This window comes from Pelodiscus sinensis, chromosome 3 (genome assembly GCF_052426305.1).
Source record: "Pelodiscus sinensis isolate ZL-2025 chromosome 3, ASM5242630v1, whole genome shotgun sequence".
NCBI lineage: Eukaryota > Metazoa > Chordata > Testudines > Trionychidae > Pelodiscus > Pelodiscus sinensis.
In genome coordinates, this window is record NC_143054.1 from 45015616 (window position 1) to 45034087 (window position 18472).

The 18472-nt window shown below is 44.5% G+C and overlaps 1 protein-coding gene across 1 annotated transcript in view; it reads left to right on the plus strand.

Annotated features, from left to right (window-relative positions):
* The first annotated feature begins 2321 nt into the window (after positions 1-2321).
* HCRTR2 (hypocretin receptor 2) overlaps positions 2322-18472 on the plus strand; it is a 61021-nt gene continuing 44870 nt past the window's right edge. The window contains exon 1 of the mRNA XM_006110969.5: positions 2322-2872. Coding sequence (XP_006111031.2) covers positions 2644-2872 — 229 coding nt within the window. The 5' untranslated portion in view covers positions 2322-2643. The remainder of the gene's footprint in view (positions 2873-18472) is intronic.

The following is an 18472-nucleotide window of genomic DNA, read 5'->3' on the forward strand; positions in this document are numbered from 1 at the left end:
AATTCCCTAGAGAAACTGGATATCTGCTTCCACAATGGAAATCACATCATGATTATGGTGGAAATGGACTTAGCTCCGATATCAGCTATATGCAAGGAAGACTGCAATAATCTTCTCTCTAAGAGTTGCCCTTTGTTTATGATGTTCTTAAATTGTTTTGTGCTGTTTGTCTCATTCATTTATTATTTCCACAACCAGGGAATTCAGTGACACTTCCAAGTACTTTGCTAAAATGCAATATTTTAGTTGGCACATTTACTGGTGGTGGATTGTACAGTTGGAGTCTGCCAGATGGTCTTAGCAGGCTCTAATAAAGCCAGATTCACAAGGAGGGCTGCAGGCAGAAGCTTGAAGCATGCAATATGTCCAGAAGTTTATTATGAAAGCCTTTGACCTTCACTATTGGGGTTTGAAACACATAGCCACTATGTACTTCATCAGCTCCTGAAATAGTTTAGTTATTTTCCATGGAAAGTGGTTGAGGGATTAGAACCCCATACAGCAATGAGGAGATATTCATGTGGTTGCCTCTTGCCTCCTGTTCTTCCAAAAATGTCCTCTGCTGACTCTAGTTTGTGGGGTGTGAGTAAGGGCTCAGGGGAATAGGTCTGCCTATTTGACCTGCAAGAGTGACACAGAGACCTTAGGAATTGTTGGCATTACAGGCCCAGGATTCCCAATAAGACCACTGGGGAGAGCCATGCACCATTGATAACACGAGGGAGACAGAGGATGACATCATCTGTGCTTTGATGTCTCTCAATTGGTGGAAGAATGGTGTCTTACAGAAAATACCATTGAACTGACATCCACAAATCAGAAAACTCAGCAACTTTTTTTGAGGGGAGGGTATGATAACTGATTTCAGTAGCTACCCCCATTCCAGCTCTCTTCCACTGCTGATACTCTTCTCCCCAAAAGTGAAGTTAAATTTAGTGATGTGTCAAGCTGGAACAGGACAGGGGAAATGTGGGTGGGAGTACAGAGAGAAGGCTGCATGGAGAAACTTGGGAGGAAAACAAACTGGAGTTACAGAAAGAGGCATGAGAAGAGGAGGCAGAGGGGAAGGGCAACAGCACAGAGAAGGGGCTGACGAGCTAGGGAGGGTAGTTTTGGAATATCAAGGACAGGTGTAAGTGTACATCTAAGGATTCCTAAATGTGAGCCCCACATTGCACAGCACACGTGTATACACAGGCAGTGAGCATACACACTTGCTTACAGGTTGGATTACATATACAGGCAGTCCCCGAGTTACGTGGATCCGACTTACGTAGGTCCCACCGCCTGCGTCCTCCGGGGCAAGAAAAGCTGCTCCGCGTCTCCCTGGTCTGCTGGGGGGAGCCCCCCCCAGCAGACCAGGGAGACCCAGAGCAAAGCCGCGGAGCATGCGGGCAGCGGGACAGCCCAGACGTGCCGTGGCTGTCCCGCTGCCGGTGTCCTCCGAGGCTTTGCTCCCCGTCTCCCTGGTCTGCTGGGGGGGCTCCCCCCCAGCAAACCAGGGAGACGTGGAGCAGCTTTTCTCGCCCCGGAGGACATGGGTGGCGGAGGATGTGGGCAAAGCCTCAGAGGATGCCTGCAGCGGGACAGCCGCGGCGCGTCTGGGCTGTCCTGCTGCCCGCGTGCTCCGCAGCTTTGCTCCGCGTCTCCCTGGTCTGCTGGGGGGGGGGGGGCGCAGCTAGTGCACCTCCCCCCCAGCAGACCAGGCTTTTCTCGCGGAGACACCTGGGGTAGAACAGCTGGGGCGCTGCCAGGTTGGTCCCACAGCGCCGCTCCTCGGCGCTACTGGACCAACCCGGCAGCACCCCAGCTGCTCTGCCCCAGGTGTCCCCAAGTCAGCCGCTGCTGAAACTGACCAGCGGCTGACTACAGAAAGCCTGAGGCAGAGTTGCTCTGCCCCGGGCTTCCTGGAATCAGCCGCTGATCAGTTTCAGCAGCGGCTGACTTGGGGACACCTGGGGTAGAGCAGCTGGGGTGCTGCCGGGTTGGTCCCTGCAGCGCTGAGGTGCGGCGCTGCGGGGACCTACCCGGCAGCGCCCCAACTGCTCTGTCTCAGGCGTCCAAATTCATCCTCTGTTGAAACTGATCAGTGGCTGATTCCAGGAAGCCCAGGGCAGAGCAACTCTGCCTCGGGCTTCCTGTAGTCAGCCGCTGGTCAGTTTCAGCAGCAGCTGAATCTGGATGCCAGTTCCGACTTACATACAAATTCAACTTAAGAACAAACCTACAGTCCCTATCTTGTACGTAACCCGGGGACTGCCTGTACTCTCACATTTGGAAGCAAAGTGCCCACTCCTCCTTCTCCCTCTAAGGATTTGCTGTGTATTGCAGAGTCTGTGCCAGAATTATGCATTTGTAAGCATGTGCTGTGCCGGCTCCTCTGTCACAGCAGACTCTGATGCCGAGTCCTCATTCCCTCTCCCAGAGCTGCTGTGTGTGCAGCTTTGCTGAGAAGTGCTGCCAAGGTAGTGGGAGAAGTTGTCAAAGGTTCCCTCATCATTGGCTCTGTAACTTTTCATTTCCTTTTCTCCATTTCTCCTCACACTGGGCTTGCCATTCCACAGCACAAGTGTAAATGGATGGACTTCAGAGAAGCTAGAAGTACTGACCAGGTTTGATCCCAGACCCAGGCTAAAACCAGTGATGTCTGAGACAAAACTGGATAATGAGTCCCCTTCTTGTGGGAACTGGTCATCTGCTCCAGAATGGAATGATACTCGGGAGCCTTTGTCAATCCCCTCTGCTGACTATGATGATGAGGAATTTCTGCGATACCTTTGGAGAGAATATTTGCATCCAAAAGAATATGAATGGGTCCTGATTGCAGGATATATTGTTGTTTTCATTGTGGCTCTCATTGGAAACATCCTAGGTGAGTAGCACTCTGCATTTCTCCTCTGAAGAGTTGTAATATAACCTGTTTGCACGGATTTTCAGGCAGCCTATACTATGAATAAAAGGTAGGTGAGTTAACAGTGGCATCTGGGAACATTGTTTCTTGTATCCGAGAGTGAAAGTTAGATTTAGACAAACAGGGGACATGAATGTGTTTGTATCTGGCAGTTTATTTTGAAATTAAAATGGCTAACTCTTCATGTCATTTGTCATGCTTGGTATTTAAGAGGCTGGGAGCATCATGTTTTGAGAGTGTTAAAAGCAGCTCTTATCACTGTTTTCATTTAGAGAGCTACATTAAGACAGTCGGCTTTCTAGCTGTTTACTAACTAACAATTAGTCATGGTTGTAATTAGAATCCCCAAGAAACAAGCTCATCCAAACTAGGAAGGTTGTGTCAATGAAATGTTTGTTCTCTAATCTCTGTCCAGCTGGCAGTAGTGCTGAAATTCTCCAGCCCCATTCAGATCTTTGCAGACATATGTTTTCCTTCATGTGGTGCTGACAGCTGCTCTTGACAGCACTTTTGTGTCTGGTCATAATGCTGCTTTTCATTCAGAAATTCTCAAACAAGTTAGCAGAGTTTAACTTAGACATTTCAATGCAATGGCTATTTATACTCACCTGACAGGAGCACTCCAGGCACTGACAAATGTGGAAAGCAGATTAAATCAAGAACTTGTTCTTATATCAGCTGTTTGAATAGATTTCTATGCTAGGGTGAATGCTAGGGTTCAAGGATATAACTATGTAGAATGAAGCACTCCCAGCTTTCAGCCAGGGGGAGAAAGCAGACAAAAATCTCAATCTCTCTCTCTCTCTCTCTCTCTCTCTTTTCCTACTCTCACCCAAATTTCATTCATCTGTGAAGGAGGAGGAGGAAGGGAGGTAGTGCAGCAGGAAACTAAGAACACTGGCTGCTGCTTCATGCAGGGTTGCTCAGAATAATCTATTGGGAAAAAGTGCGGGGGACTTTGTTTGGGGGGACATGGAGGAGGGAACCTGGGGAATTTGAGGGAGGTGAACTGGTGAGTAAGGAAGGCAGAGAAAAGAGGAGGAAGGAATAGGAAGATGGAGGGATTTGAAAGTGAAGCAGAGCAAAGGGGAAGGTTGGAGGTTCTTTACCAGGTAGACTAAGAGAAAGAATGTCCAAGTGGGTGATGGAGGCAAGGAAGACATGAGGCAGGGGATGGAGAAAAGCAATATCATGAGTGAAAGTTAAAGTGAAACCTTAGGGCAGAAAGTCATGGGAATGTTAAGAGTCAAGATAGGGGAAAATGGGGATGGAGGAGTAACTGAGAATTTCGAAGTGAAACAACTGGGATATATTTGAGGTAGAGGGAGGGAGGAATGGTGCAGGGCCAGAGTGTGGAGGGAGCAGAAGAAAGAACAGGCAGGAATCTGGAGCATGGCAACATTGAGAATTGTTGAAAAGCAAAGGCAGAAAGAGGATGAGGGGGGAAGGAAGGATGGGGGAAGAGGAGCTTGTGTATAAGAAACAGATTTAAATACAGAGAAGAGTGACTGGGGGAGATGGAAGATGGCTTTGGAATAAGGAGAAGAAGCTAGGGTGTTTGGGGAAGCTGGGAGTGACTGAAGAGAGAAAATGTGAAGGGATTTATCAGAAGCCAGTATCCTTAGAAGCTAAAAGTAGCTCTCGGGTAAAATAATGGAATAATTTGGGAAATAACATATATAACTCTTTGGAATCTAACGTAAGCAGAGATTTAAAAAAAAACACTCCAGCAGTTATGTCCAAGGCTTCATTTCTAGGACAAATAAATCATGCCACACAACTAGTGGAGAATTAAGGCTACATGTAGGGACTGTGCTTAAAGTTCTTGAAACTACAGGGTACTGGACTCGCGGAGGGATTAAAATGCCCAGATATCTTTTGGGTTCACTCACAACCAAACTTGCATCATCAGTGAGATGCTGAGTTACACAGGAAAGAGTTTTATAACCCAAGAAGTAAAAAATGCAGCCACAAGAGAAGTCATCTTGGACTAACTTGCTACCAGTTAGGAGGAAGTGATTAAAAATATGAGGCAAATAAAGAAACGATATGGTGTGTTTGTGAGCTACTTGAATTCAACAGTGTAATGAAGGGGTTAATAAAAGTATTAAAATATCCATTGATCAGAGTCAAATGGGAGGAATTATTCAAGTCATAATGGTAGAAAAAGACTGAACAATCTGAACATACCTCAATGAAGGCAGAACTTCTCGGGAGGTTAGTGGGGGAAGAAGAGACAAGAGGACTGGCAGGAACAAGACATGGCTACTATAATGAGAATGGAAAAGGGAGGAAGTCAACCAAACAAGACTGTATGGGCTGGCTGAAAAAATTGTGCCAGTTATGTGAAATAAGAATCTGAAAGGTGTTTGTCCTGTAACACATGTATTAGATGTAGTGTGACAAGGGAGAAAATTTCCGTATTGACTCTCATTTTAATTTTTCCCATGGTTTCCATTTTTTAGTTGTATAATTTCTCACTGGCAGTTCAGATACCCTAGCAAATTAAAATAACTACCATTCTAATGGATAATTGACATTTACATTCTGCAGTAACCACTTTTTAAAATAAACCCTTTTATGGATTCAGTACATTTCCCAATAGCCACATCCCCCCACATGTGGTACCCATTAATGGTCCCTAGACCACAGGTGGAGAAACTTCAACATTTTTATTTAAAAGAAACCACTAAGATGTTCCTGCATTAAGAATTAAAATAAAGTCCTATTTTCAGCCTGTATTGTAGCTACCAGTGGTTAGCAGATTTCCATCATTTAAATGTTTTTCCCTCACTTTAGCATGAGTGTCTCTTGGACCATTTCTAAGGGTATGTCTACACTACCCCGCTAGTTCGAACTAGCGGGGTAATGTAGGCATACCGCACTTGCAAATGAAGCCCGGGATTTGAATTTCTCGGGCTTCATTTGCATAAGCGGGGAGCCGCCATTTGCATAAGCGGGGAGCCACCATTTTTAAAACCCCGCTGGTTCGAACCCCATGCAGCGCGAAGTGTACCAGTAGTTCAGAATAGGAAGCCTAGTCCGAACTACCTAGTTCGAGCCCCGTGTAGCCGCGCTGCACGGGGTTCGAACTAGCGGGGTTTTAAAAATGGCGGCTCCCCGCTTATGCAATTGAAGCCCGGGAAATTTAAATCCCGGGCTTCATTTGCAAGTGCGGTATGCCTACATTACCCCGCTAGTTCGAACTAGGAGGGTAGTGTAGACATACCCATAAGGACATAAGATGTCATTGACACAAATCTTGTTTTTTAGTGGGAATTGGAGAACTGCAGCAACAACTGAAGAGATGCTGGATCTTTTGAGAGGACACTTTACAGGGGCGCTTGAAAATCCAGATTAATAAGCAGGAAGTGTTAGAATGTTTGAACAGTAAGATGCAGACATAAAAGTGGCTGGCTCTGCAAGCCTAAGATCATCTGAAGAAGGAATGGCTAGTGAAGTCCAGCCCCCCGCCCTCAAGGCAGGATCAAGCTCCGTCTACACCATCCCTGACAGATGTCTATCTAACCTGTTCTTTAAATATCTCCAGAGAGGGAGATTCCACCACCTCTCCTTGGCAATTTTATTCCAATATTTGACCACCCTGACAGTTAGGAATTTTTTCCTAATGTCCAATCTAAAACCTCCCCTGCTGCACTTTAAGCCCATTACTCCTTGTCCTGTCCTCAGAAACCAAGAGGAACAAATTTTCTCCTTCCTCCCTTGTGACACCCTTTTAGATATTTGAAAACCGCTATCATGTCCCTCCCTTAATCTTCTTTTTTCCAAACTAAGTTAATTCGAATTAACGCGTCTACACACAAAATGCAGTTCGAATTAGCATTTTGCTAATTCGAAATACTGCATCCACACTGACTGGACACAGAATCGGATTTCAGGTCAGGCAGGGCATCAGGTCAGGAGTGTCTGTGTGTAGCTGCTGCCTGAGGCTATCTGACGCCTGTGCTTAAAGGGACAACCCCTCCATCCCCCAGGCAGCTGGTTCTCATGTGTCCCTGCTTGCTTGCCTGCCTTGATGAGGGACAGCAAAGCATTTGTGTCTCTGTATGCTCTGGTTGCCCTCACTTGGGACACCACAGCACTCTGCAACATGGAGCCAGAGTTGCTCCTGGGCACTCTGGTGCTTCTCGTTGACGTGTTGCTGCGAGCCTGGCTGCACTTTCTGCAGGCTGCCATCCCGGAGGTCCATCAGTATTCAGGAGGCCCTGTGGGAGAGCTTCCACCCTGAGGAGCACTAAGAGTCTCCCTGGTGTGCCCCACTGGGGGCTTGTGCCTAATTCCTCCCTCCTTCCACTTACTCCTCCCTAACTCCCCTTCCTGATGTCAAATAAAAACACATTTCTTGTCAAAAACAAACTCTCTTTATTGTCCAAAACTGGAATGGGAATGAGGGTGGGAGAGAGGAGGGGAAAAACTGGGAGGAGGGAGCTGGAAGGTTGAGGCAAGAGGAGAAAGGGGGAGGAGAAGCTTAAGGTTGGGGGTGTTGCTGGACAAACTTGATTTTTATGCAAGCCTGCTCCTGGGTTCACATGTGGTCTTTGTTGGCCAGGCTGGCAGCTTTCCTTCCACAGCTTTCCTGCGTTCCTCTGTCTAGTGCGGAGATCATGGACGTTGGGGACATCCCCCCAAACCTGAGTATGGTCCACCCTGATCTCCACCCTGGTCCAGGAAGGTGCCCACCTTCTCCAGGCCCTGGCAGACTCCTGGGAACTGGCAGGCTGCTCCTGGGGAGTGGTGGAGTGCCGGCTGCCAGTGGCTTACTGGCTCATGTTTTGAGGCCACTGGGTCAGGGCAGTGAATGCTGGCTCTGGGCCGGCAGGCTTGGAGCTGGCACAGGCACTGTGACCAGAGTCTACCCCTTTAAGGGCTCTGGGGCTGGGGGAAGGGAGAAGAGTTTTCTTGTTTTGGCCCAGAGTGGCTACCAGGGGAAACTGGGAAGGCCGGAGGCCCCTTATTTCAGAATAAGCATCTACACAGCTCTTATTCCAAATTAGCTAATCTGAGTTAGGCATTATTCCTCATAGAATGAGGTTTAACTAACTCGAATTAAGCACCCCGCTATTTTGAATTTAATTTGAAATAGCAGTTTGCTTGTTTAGATGCTATGGAAGTTAATTTGGAATAATGGCTGTTATTCCGAATTAACTTTGATGTGTAGACATACCCTCAGATCCATGGACCAGACTGGCAGGTTCATTCCCAGATACACTGTATACATACCCTGAAGGGTTGAATAGCCTGGCTCATCACTTGGCCAGCATACTGCTTGTCCATAACAAACCCTATAGCAGCTCAGTCCAGAAGTTAGCAAGCGCCTGTGGGGCTATATTTGAAGTCCAATACAGTTCATGATCAAATGATTAAATAACTATTTTCTATAATTTTTCTAAAAATAAGGCCTTGCATTCTTCCCTCATTGACTGATAGTATGATAATTATTTTATCTCCTGTGTTACTGTAGTTCAAATCAGAGACATTATTAAACTCTTGTTTTGCCATCACTACCAATTTGATTATTTCTCAGGGATTGTAATAATTTATACACTGTTCCCTTGGGCATCTGTGTCTTGATTAATTGTTATTCAGTAATTTAGACTCTATCTTAATTTTACTTTGACAGTTAGATCAACCGATAATAAAATAATCTTAATAAATTATATATTTACAAATGAGCACAGATGCAATATGAATGACAGAGAACCATATTAGGCTCTGATGATCAATTCACTTTGAGGTATGTCCATCTACATTTTCATTTAATCAGAAGTAGCATTTTTTGACTCTTCTTACATTTTGCATCTGGGTTTTTTTTTTTACTCGTCTTTCTTTGTAGGGATTTGTGTGTCAATATTGTTTTGTGCAATTTGTGATATGCCATCCTGTGTAGATTTATTTAGCTTTGATTGCATGGATAAATTCAAAAGGACCATTTGTCTCTGGATTTTAAATTGACGGTATTGCTTTTAATTGTTTCCTAATACAAGATGTTTATCATGTGCTGATTACTGAGGAAGATTTAATAGTCATACTGATGCAAACAAGGATTCTTTAGCTGAAAAGTTTGCATTATTATTACTTAGGATTCTATGAGTCTATTACTTCACCTGTTGCCCACTGTCAAGTTGGCATATAGAGCAAAAATTATATGGAATCTTGCCAAATAAGATGATCTTAACCGTCCCCCTCCCCCAAATCATTTACTGTGATCCTGAGCAATAAGGAACTGGGAGTGTTTTGTGTGATAAAAGTCACTTATTCACCTGCACATGCTCTGTAGAAAAAATGTCCATAACCTTCTTAAAGGAAAACAAACCATGGCCAAAGCCTATGGTTTTGTGTTGCAAGATGTTTTTCTCCTAACAATGTATGAAAAAGGAGTGTTGTCCCTGTCTGTGCATACGAATACAGTCTGTGTTGGTGCCAGAATGGGGTTGTTGCTCTTTGCTATTTTACAACTTATTTTTTTCTAAAGGGATGCAAGATGGATTCCCACTGTCCAGTCATCTTCTACCCTTGTACCATGAATGTCTGCTCCTGCTGATGTAGTTTGCTGCTTCATTCTTCCTCTGTATTTAGCCCAACAGGAATCTCACACTCCAGAATTGATTGCTGTTTACAGGCAATGAGCTCTTGGTTGGTTCTCCAGGTGCAGATGCTTTAGCAGTAATTAGATAATCATTGCCTCATCATATATATAGTAGCCCCGTGTCTGTGAGTCTGTAATGCCAAAATGCTGGCTGTTCCCTCTGGGCGGCGCTTCGCCTCCCTGGCTGTTCCCTCTGGGTGGCGCTGTTGCCTGAAATGCTGGCTGTTCCCTCTGGGCAGCGCTTCGCCTCCCTGGCTGTTCCCTCTGGGCAGCACTGTTGCCTGAGTCACATTCTTCGCCTCCCACCTTGGCGCTCGGCTGACTTCTGCGCTGCTCAGCTGGGCCGCCATGGGGGAGCAAGCAGTGCAAGTGGCCGTTTGTGCACCGTGGTCCCCATGCAGCACCTCCATGCTGCATGGGGAGCATGGGGCCCAAACGGTCACTTGTGCTGCTTGCTCCCCCGTGGTGGCCTGGCTGAGCAGCGCAGAAGTCAGCTGAGCGCCATGGCAGGAGGGGAAGGGGGCGGGGCAGTGACGTACACGGCCAGGGGGCAGGGCCTGGCTGTGTATGTTACTGCCCCACCCCCCTTCACATCCTCCTTCGCCTCCTGCCATGGCGCTCAGCTGACTTCTGCGCCGCCCAGCTGGGCCACCGCGGGGGAGCCCAAATGGCCGCTTGCTCTGCTTGCTCCCCTGCAAAAGCCTGGCTGAGCAGCGCAGAAGTCAGCCGAGCACCATGGTGGGAGGCGAAGGGGGACAGGGCGGTGACGTACATGGCCAGTGGGCGGGGCCTGGACGAGCGTGCATCCCCGAGGGAGACAGAGAAGAGTGGAGAGAGAATGAGAGGCAGGAGGGGGAGAAGAGAAAGAGAGAGATGGAGAGATAGGCAGGAGGCGGAGGAGAGCCGAGAGAGAGGCGGGAGGCAGTAGAAGGAGGAGAGAGAGAGAAAGAGACACGGAGTGAGAGACCAGAGGCTCAGGAGAGAAGACCGACATGGAGGAGAGACCTGGAAATCCCGTCTTATGACGGGCTAATTGGCTAGTCTTTATATGAAACATCCATATACAAGCTGCATGTTTACACATGTAACCCCCCCCCCCCAAGGAGATTACCTAGATTCCTGGGGCTCTGTCTCCTGGCAGCTCAGGGAGAGGTACACTGTCCCTGGTAGGGAGAGGGAGCCAAGGCAAACTTAGAGTCTGCCCGGCAACCAGTAGGTCGTAAGATGCCCCTCCCAGGGAGATCAGGAAAGGGGAGAAGCCATTTTTTTAAGTCAGTCTGGAGCCAGCCAGGGTAAGGGCAGGACTGGGTGTGTGGGGAGTTGGTAAGCCCCAGGCCTGCATGCAGGGTTCCCCCTGAGAACTGGCCTTCAGGAATCTGAAAGCAAGATCTCTCAGCTGGGTTCTTCCTTCTCCACTGATGATTCCCAGTTTTTAGAATTTGCTGAGAAATCCCCCCCCCCCCCCCAGCCAGGCTGAGTTAGCCCTCCAGCTCCCTAGGTGAGACCAGTCCCCACACGGTCAGCTCTGCTCTGTCTTCTAGTTCAGGGCTGCTGCCTGCTCTGTGTGTGTCTGGATGCTGGGCTAGGAGACTACAGTTTGGATTTTAGTACAGTTGTGTAATCTGCATCTTGAGTCTTGCACCCCTTTGTGGTGAGGGGAAATCCTGGGACCAAAGCAGCCTGATTACTGCCTGAACAGGATCCCTGCTGGCAGAGATCAGCCCCTCTGCAGTGACTGAGGAGTCCAGAGTCATCTCTGAACCGGCGGATCATTCATGGAGTTTGTGAGTGCACCATCTTTTAGTTAGTCAGTCAGGGAATTTGTCTGAGGGCCCCCTATTCCCTGAACTGTGTCCTCAAGCCAGGGAGTAAGAGTTCGGGGATTTTATAACCTGCTGCATATTAAACCTGTGGAGGGATTTACCATCTTCTCCTGCTTGTGAGTCCTTTGGACTGCACTGAACCCAGTCAGCCACACTGCTAAACCACTGCAGAGAAGAAATTTGTGGTCATAGGTCATCAAGGGCCTCAACAAAGAACGCGTACCAACAGGACACCAATCTTACATTTGCTATATCAAGTCACGTGACTGGGGCAAGGTATTAGCAGCATGGGCACCAGTGAACCTAAAAATAGTGTTTTACCCTGTTATATTTGTCTCCTGTTTAATATAATTGTGTTGCATATATTGTTTGTGTTATTTCTTGGAAGTCTCCAACTATCTGGCAAGTAAGTGGGGATTACCCTGTGATTAGAATTTTCCTCCCAAGCTGCCCTCGTGACCCTGCCAGGAAAGAGTGAGGGGGGTGGAGGCACCACCAAATAAATTCATAGGGAAAAAAAAAGAGGATACACCCTGCTGAGTGGGTGGTGGGATCCAGAAACTTGCCATCAAAACTTGCAAGCAGATTGGCATTAAAGGTAACCGGGTGGAGAGGGGGCACTACACGGATTACAGACTTGCATGATTTTTGTAAAAAGTTTTTTCTCTCTCTTGAAGGAAATTTTGAAGGATCCCTTCCTGCATTTTTGCCATTGCATAAATGGGGGAGATCTGAAATACATTGATTGTTCTGAAACCTTGAGAGGGGCAGAAACACTCATCTAGGAGGAGCACCAAAATTCCCTATTGCTTTAGGGTGAAGGGCTGAGTAGCCCTGACTCGTCACTGGGCCAGGAAACTGCTTAGGATGTTACAGTGTGCCTGCCTACCTGTGCCCTGCTGGTGTTACTTCGCTAATGTGCAGTGGGGAGATCCAGGCTTTGGTTCCATCTCCCTCTACACATCCAGAGTTGTATTTATCCCATAGAGTACCATGGGAGAGCTCTCACCCATGGAATGCAGGGATTAAAGTCGTGCATTGCTCTTGCATACTTTTTCAAGAGTGCAAGGAGGTTCATTGTATCTACCTCAACACTTGTACAACTAGAAGACACAATGTATTCTTCAGAGATTAGCATTAGACTGGATTGAGTAACAGTCCAAGACTTGAACTGTGATTGACTTGTACTGGGCTCCTTGCTGACCTGTGCCACAGTTCTTGGACTTCTCATCCTTAACATCAGAACTGGACATTGTCTGCATTGCCATTCATCATTAATTTTAACAAGGACGGACAATAAAGGCATTCCACAGTCCTGAAACTGTTATCAAGACATTGTGTTGAAATGCAAATCTGATTATTAAATTTAAAGTATTAGTACTAAAGTACAAAACTAGTGTGTGAAGAAGTGATCGCTGTGAGAGCATTTAGCATGTTATGTGTCAGCTTCTTACTTTCTTTTCCAAGCAGTTACTATTTAGAGGCAGGAGAACAATTTTGATACAATCAGTTAGGATCCCTGAATTACACAAATTGCCAGTGAAAGCATATCCAAACCAGTAAGAGCTATTCTGCATTGTATTAGGGACTGTAGGCTTGTTTCTATGATGTTTCACTTTGGTGAGTTAGGTGGTTAGCTGCAGGAAAATGAACCTTACACATTGATTTAAAACGTGATCATCTAATACTTAAACCCAAAAAGCAAAGCCAAGGAGCAGATTTATAAACACTCAGTTTGTGGTATCAGCACTACAAGGGCACACAAAGCCATATGTAGTTAGTGTGATCCAACAAGGTTTCCAGTAGAGATGATCCAGGGCATTTTTCTAATAATTGTGGTATCTTAAAGTGGTGTACAAAATCAGGTCAAGATATTACATATTAACAATACTTGGGGATACTTTAGAGAAATTGTCATTGTTCACCATGCACCATGGCTGTCAGAAGCAGAGCAGGGCTCAATCTTCTAAATAACCCTCCTCTAGTCAATTCTCCCCTCATGCTATTTCACCCTAACCCCTGCTTCCTGCAGCAAATTGTACAGTCTCATGAGGCTTACCAGGTGCTAGTGATACCAGAAAAGGCGGAATAGGGTATGTATGAGAGAGAGAACGAGTTAGGACTGACACACAAAACCTTAACTATGACTTCAACAATGTTAAAGCTGAAGCACTTTCCAAAGGAATCGACTATTCACCAGTGAGATATATCAAACAGTTGATGCAAATGATTCTGATGTCACCATCTAGGTTTTGCCATTAGGATGAACTGGTTTTTGGTATGTGTGAGAGATGGAAGTAAATGTTCTTTTATCCCATGGCAGATGCAGTGTCCATCTCATATCAGATACCCAAATTGAAAAGTGAGGGCTGTGTGACCAGGTGCCCGGAAGGAATCACACTGAGAAAACCTCCCCGCACTAGTGCTTTATTTTATAATGAGGTTCACCAAGTCAGTTACAAAAAAGCTTTGGTAGGAGCACATAGGTTAACAAGAAGCCCAACAGCATTCCAGCCTTTCATATTCCAGCCTCCCATTCAGACATATTGACCTAATATGATGAGTGGTTACTGAAAACCCCGTTCACTGTAGGTGAGGTTTTACTGTTCTTAAAGGATCAAACCCATACCCCTCAGTTAATATGTACTGCAGATTTTACCCAAATATCACTCTGAAAGCCAATCCGTAGTAAACTAACTAAAGATTTATTAAGAAAAGAAGAGAGTTGTTGACTAAAAGATTGCAAGTATTTGTAATATATTAAGTCCTTATAGCAGATTTGTAGCAGGAATGGATGATTCTTCTGACTTGCAAAAGTCTCTCTAAAATCATACCCAAATCTACTGGACTAAGCAGAGGGCAGCCTTGAAGTTGTTATTCCTACTCTATTGCTTTCAAGGTGACTGTGGCACATAGCTGACTTTGAGCTACAGTTTAATAATCATCTACAAGTGATAATAATGGTAACTTCAAGGGTCAGTACTTGCTACTCAAGTGGTAAGAATTCAAATGCTGTTTAGGTTGAGAGTCTGTCAGACTTTCCTTGCATTTTCTAGGGTATTCTAAGGGTTTGTCTACACAATGCAGAAAGATTGATATTGCCAAAGACAATCTTCCAGGGTTGGAATTAGTGGGTCTACTGAAGACCCACTAATTTGATTTCAGAGGGCACCCCCATTGGCACCTGTAGTCCTTGTCCTCATGAGGAATAAGGAAAATCAGCAGCTGGTTTCACTTTTATAGCTGAAGCAGGTGGCCAAGTGTTTTTAGCACAGCCTGTAACTGAGGATTTTTTTTCTGAGCACACACTGACCCACCACTTTGAAGTTAACATTCATTTTAATGCATAGGTAATCTAGTTATACTCATTAGCCAACAGCCAGTCGTTCATATTAATAAGGATGGATAAACTGAAGATGTAGATAATATTATTGGTTTCCTGCAGTACCTCACATCTTTGACCTCAAGGTTACCTGAACACAGTTGCATTCATAATATAAGGCAGTTAAGACCTAAAAATGATTCAACACCTAAAAACTAATTTGATTACATTGGTAAATTTCCAACAAGATACAGGTACAAAGACATTTATTGACACCCTTTCTATTACTACAAATGAATGGGATTAGTGATTGCTGGTCTAGTACATCCCTTTGATATCACACAAAAGTGAATTGTACTGATACAGTTGCAATGCCTCTTGTTAAATTGTGGATGGTTGTACACAGGTTAGCTGATTTGCTAGTGTCACAGGCTGTACATTAGTTAACTTTTTGGCCACCATTTCTACAGCAGATTTGTCCTGCCTAAAAGTAGGGTCCCAGGGAGAAAATAATTATAAACACACTGTGTTTCCATACGCTTACACCTGAAACCTATTAAAACATATGAGAATTTCAGTGCATCTTTCAGTTCTGCAGATGGTACAATAGTAGGTGGAATATAATCTGCCTGATGGTGTACTGGAAAAGAAAATATTTGTGTATGGAAAGTATCATTTCTTCCACTTCAGCAATTAAACACTGCCTATAGTTGTAATTTTTTTTGTTTTGTTCTGGGACACAACTTTAAGCCATGTTCCCGAAGGTCAATTAATGTATAGTCCTGTTTTTGTTGAGTACTTGGTATAAGAACATAGCAGAAGAATGTCAATTTATGAAACTTCTGTAAATAAAATGTCACTTCCCATAGTAAATAACACCACTGGAAGATTTGTCCACCTGTCTGCCCAAACAAGCAAGCGGATTTTGTGCTGACAGTTGTTACTGGGGTTTAACTGTAAGTAAAATGTCAGAAGAGGCAAGCATGCATTCAACTACTGTAGTGAACACTTTGTACAAAAGAAAATGAAAGAATTCTTTTTTACAGGGGTGGGATGGCTAATCATCCTCTAATGTTGTTCTGAAAGATGTTGTTCCATCTGAAAGATGGAAATAGGGTCTGTGCCAAAAGAAAAAAATGGAATCCTGAACAAGTAGAAAAGATCACATTCCTAAAAGTTACCAGTAGATGTTTTGATTCTTCAAATATGTTTTGATTCTTCTCATAATTGGGATTACAAATATGTTGCCAAACTGAAGCAATGTGGGATTTCTCTGGCAGTCCTACTTTCTCCTCTCCATAACTGTGCTGGAGATGAAATGCACTGTATTTTTCACTGACAAGAAACAAGTACTTACTTGCACTTACCTATGCAGCAGTTCCTGTATAACAATGGTGATTATTGGTGTTCTGACAATGGAATGGAACTTCACAAGGGATCTTACTGTGATGGGGGAAATGCCCTTGATGTGCCCTTAGCTTCATCTGCTTGGTAGGTTACCCAGAAGGCAAATAGCAAAGTTTCAGCTGGTTCTGGTTTTGCTGCTCACATTTAATTAGGACCCCAAAGGCTTACTTGTACAATATTTCTGAATTCTCAGAGAGATTATGTGAACAGAACTTATTTTTTCAGAGTTAATTTAGTACAGTACTTGTGAAAAGTGTTGGAGTGACAATTCTAGTGACCAAACCCTCCATTTACCCCCTTGAGCAGATACATCATTGTCAGGGGCAATGTAAGCTCCCTCATCTCAGCTTTATGATGTACCTTTATATTGTTCTGGAAGAACCTTTTTCTGCAGGTAACAAGGTAGCTAATTTTCCATGTCTTTTCTGTCATTGGGTGTCTCTGCTCGGGTTGCTAATTCAGTTACATGCTGGTGTCTTTGTGGTTCCTTCTCCAATAGGAACTGAACAGAAACTAATCTCTCTACCCAGATTCATCAGCTTTTCAAACTATACCTTGGTTCTAGATCCTTATGTTACTTTCCATTTCTTACTGCCTATCCCACACTTTGGCTATGTCTACACAGCAGCGTTATTTCGGAATAACTGATGTTATTCCAAAATAATATAGTCCATGTCTATACTACAAACAGTTATTTCAACATAATGTCAAAATAATGTCAAGCTGGAGGACTGCTTACTCCAACTCCTGGAACCCTCATTGTACAAGGAATAAGGGAAGTTGGGGGAAGTGTGCTCTATTTTGAAATAAGTGCTATGTAGACAGTGCTAAAAGCCGAAATCAGCTATTTCGATTTAAGCTACACAATTAGGGCTTATTTAGACTGTATTCTTCTCTGCAAATGAAGCAGATCAAAAATTCAAATAAAGCACGGATTTGCAAGTCTCTCACTTCATTTGCATAATCGAGAGAGCGCTTTTTCGAGAAAGGGTTTTCGGAAAAACACCCGTAGTCTAGCTGGAGTTCTTTCGAAACTCCTTCCTTTTTTGAAAGAACCCGTACTCCTGAAAAAATGAGGAGTACAGGTTCTTTCGAAAAAGGAGGTTGTTTGGAAAGACCCCTGTATAGACACAATTATGCAAATGAAGTGCGAGATTTGCAAATCCACGCTTCATTTGAATTTTCGATCTGCTTCATTTGAATTCCTTTTTTGAGAGAAGAATGCAGTCTAGATGAGCCCTTAGCATAGCTCAAGTTTAGCAACTATGTGTAAACATGCCCTTTGTGATCAAGTGAAATAAGACTTTTGTTGGGAAGTTGTTATATTAATTTAACCGCCTTTATTTACTATGCTTCTCAGATCTGGAATTGCGTTCTGAGTGCTGCTGTCAAAGAAGGGGCTGGATCAAGGTTTTCAATCTAATTCTGGGAGCATGTTCTTTGGCTTGTTTAATTTTAATGATCAGAATGGTACTTGTGATGTTGACTAGTGATGTGGTTTGTGATTCATAGCTTGAAATGCTTTCTGGGCTACAATTACATTTTGACTCTTCTCAGAGTTGGGGTTACAAATATACTGGCAATCTGTAGCAATGTAGAACTTCTCTGACAGTCCCCTTTTCTCCTCTATATAGCAGTGCTGAAGATGAAATTTCTTTCTGAAAAGAAACGAGCTTTGGGCATGGATATATTTTCAGAAGCATTCAGCGTATGTGGAGAAGAGTACCTTCCTTTGTATGGTCTTTCTGTCTACACTTTTAAATACTCATTTTAGTTTTGCCCATTAGTCCCCACTTATGCCTCTATGTAGGCATAATTACAAGAATACAGTTTCAAAGGTGCACAGTATTTCAGCCACAGACTTTCCTTTGACTTCAATATGAGTTGTGCAGGTAAAACCTCACAGAATGTTTCTAGCATGTAGGGCATGAGTTTGTTACACAGAGATGTGCGTTGCGGCATATTTAAAGATCCCTACATCTCTAAGATAAAGTGTGCACCAGGTTACACTGGACTCTTGCACAGACATCTTTCTATTATTTAAATCTAAATAAATACATTAATGTAAATATGACTCACTCCGTACTTCTCAGCTCTGCAGAGATGACCAATAACAGTGTCTATTAGGGTATGTTTCCACTAGGGGATAAGTTCAAATTAAGATACACAATTTCAGCTACATTAATTACGTAACTGAAATAGGAGTACCTGAACTTGAATTTTGGGGCTTTCCACATTGCAAGAATTCAAAGGGAGCATGCTCTCCCTTCAACTTCCCTTACTCCTCATGGAAGCAGGACTATCAGCATCGACCTCAGTGCCCCTCTCAGTTTGAATTAGCGTGTCTTCACTAGACCCGCTGATTCAAACCCTGGAAGATTGACAGCAGCAGCTTTGACCTT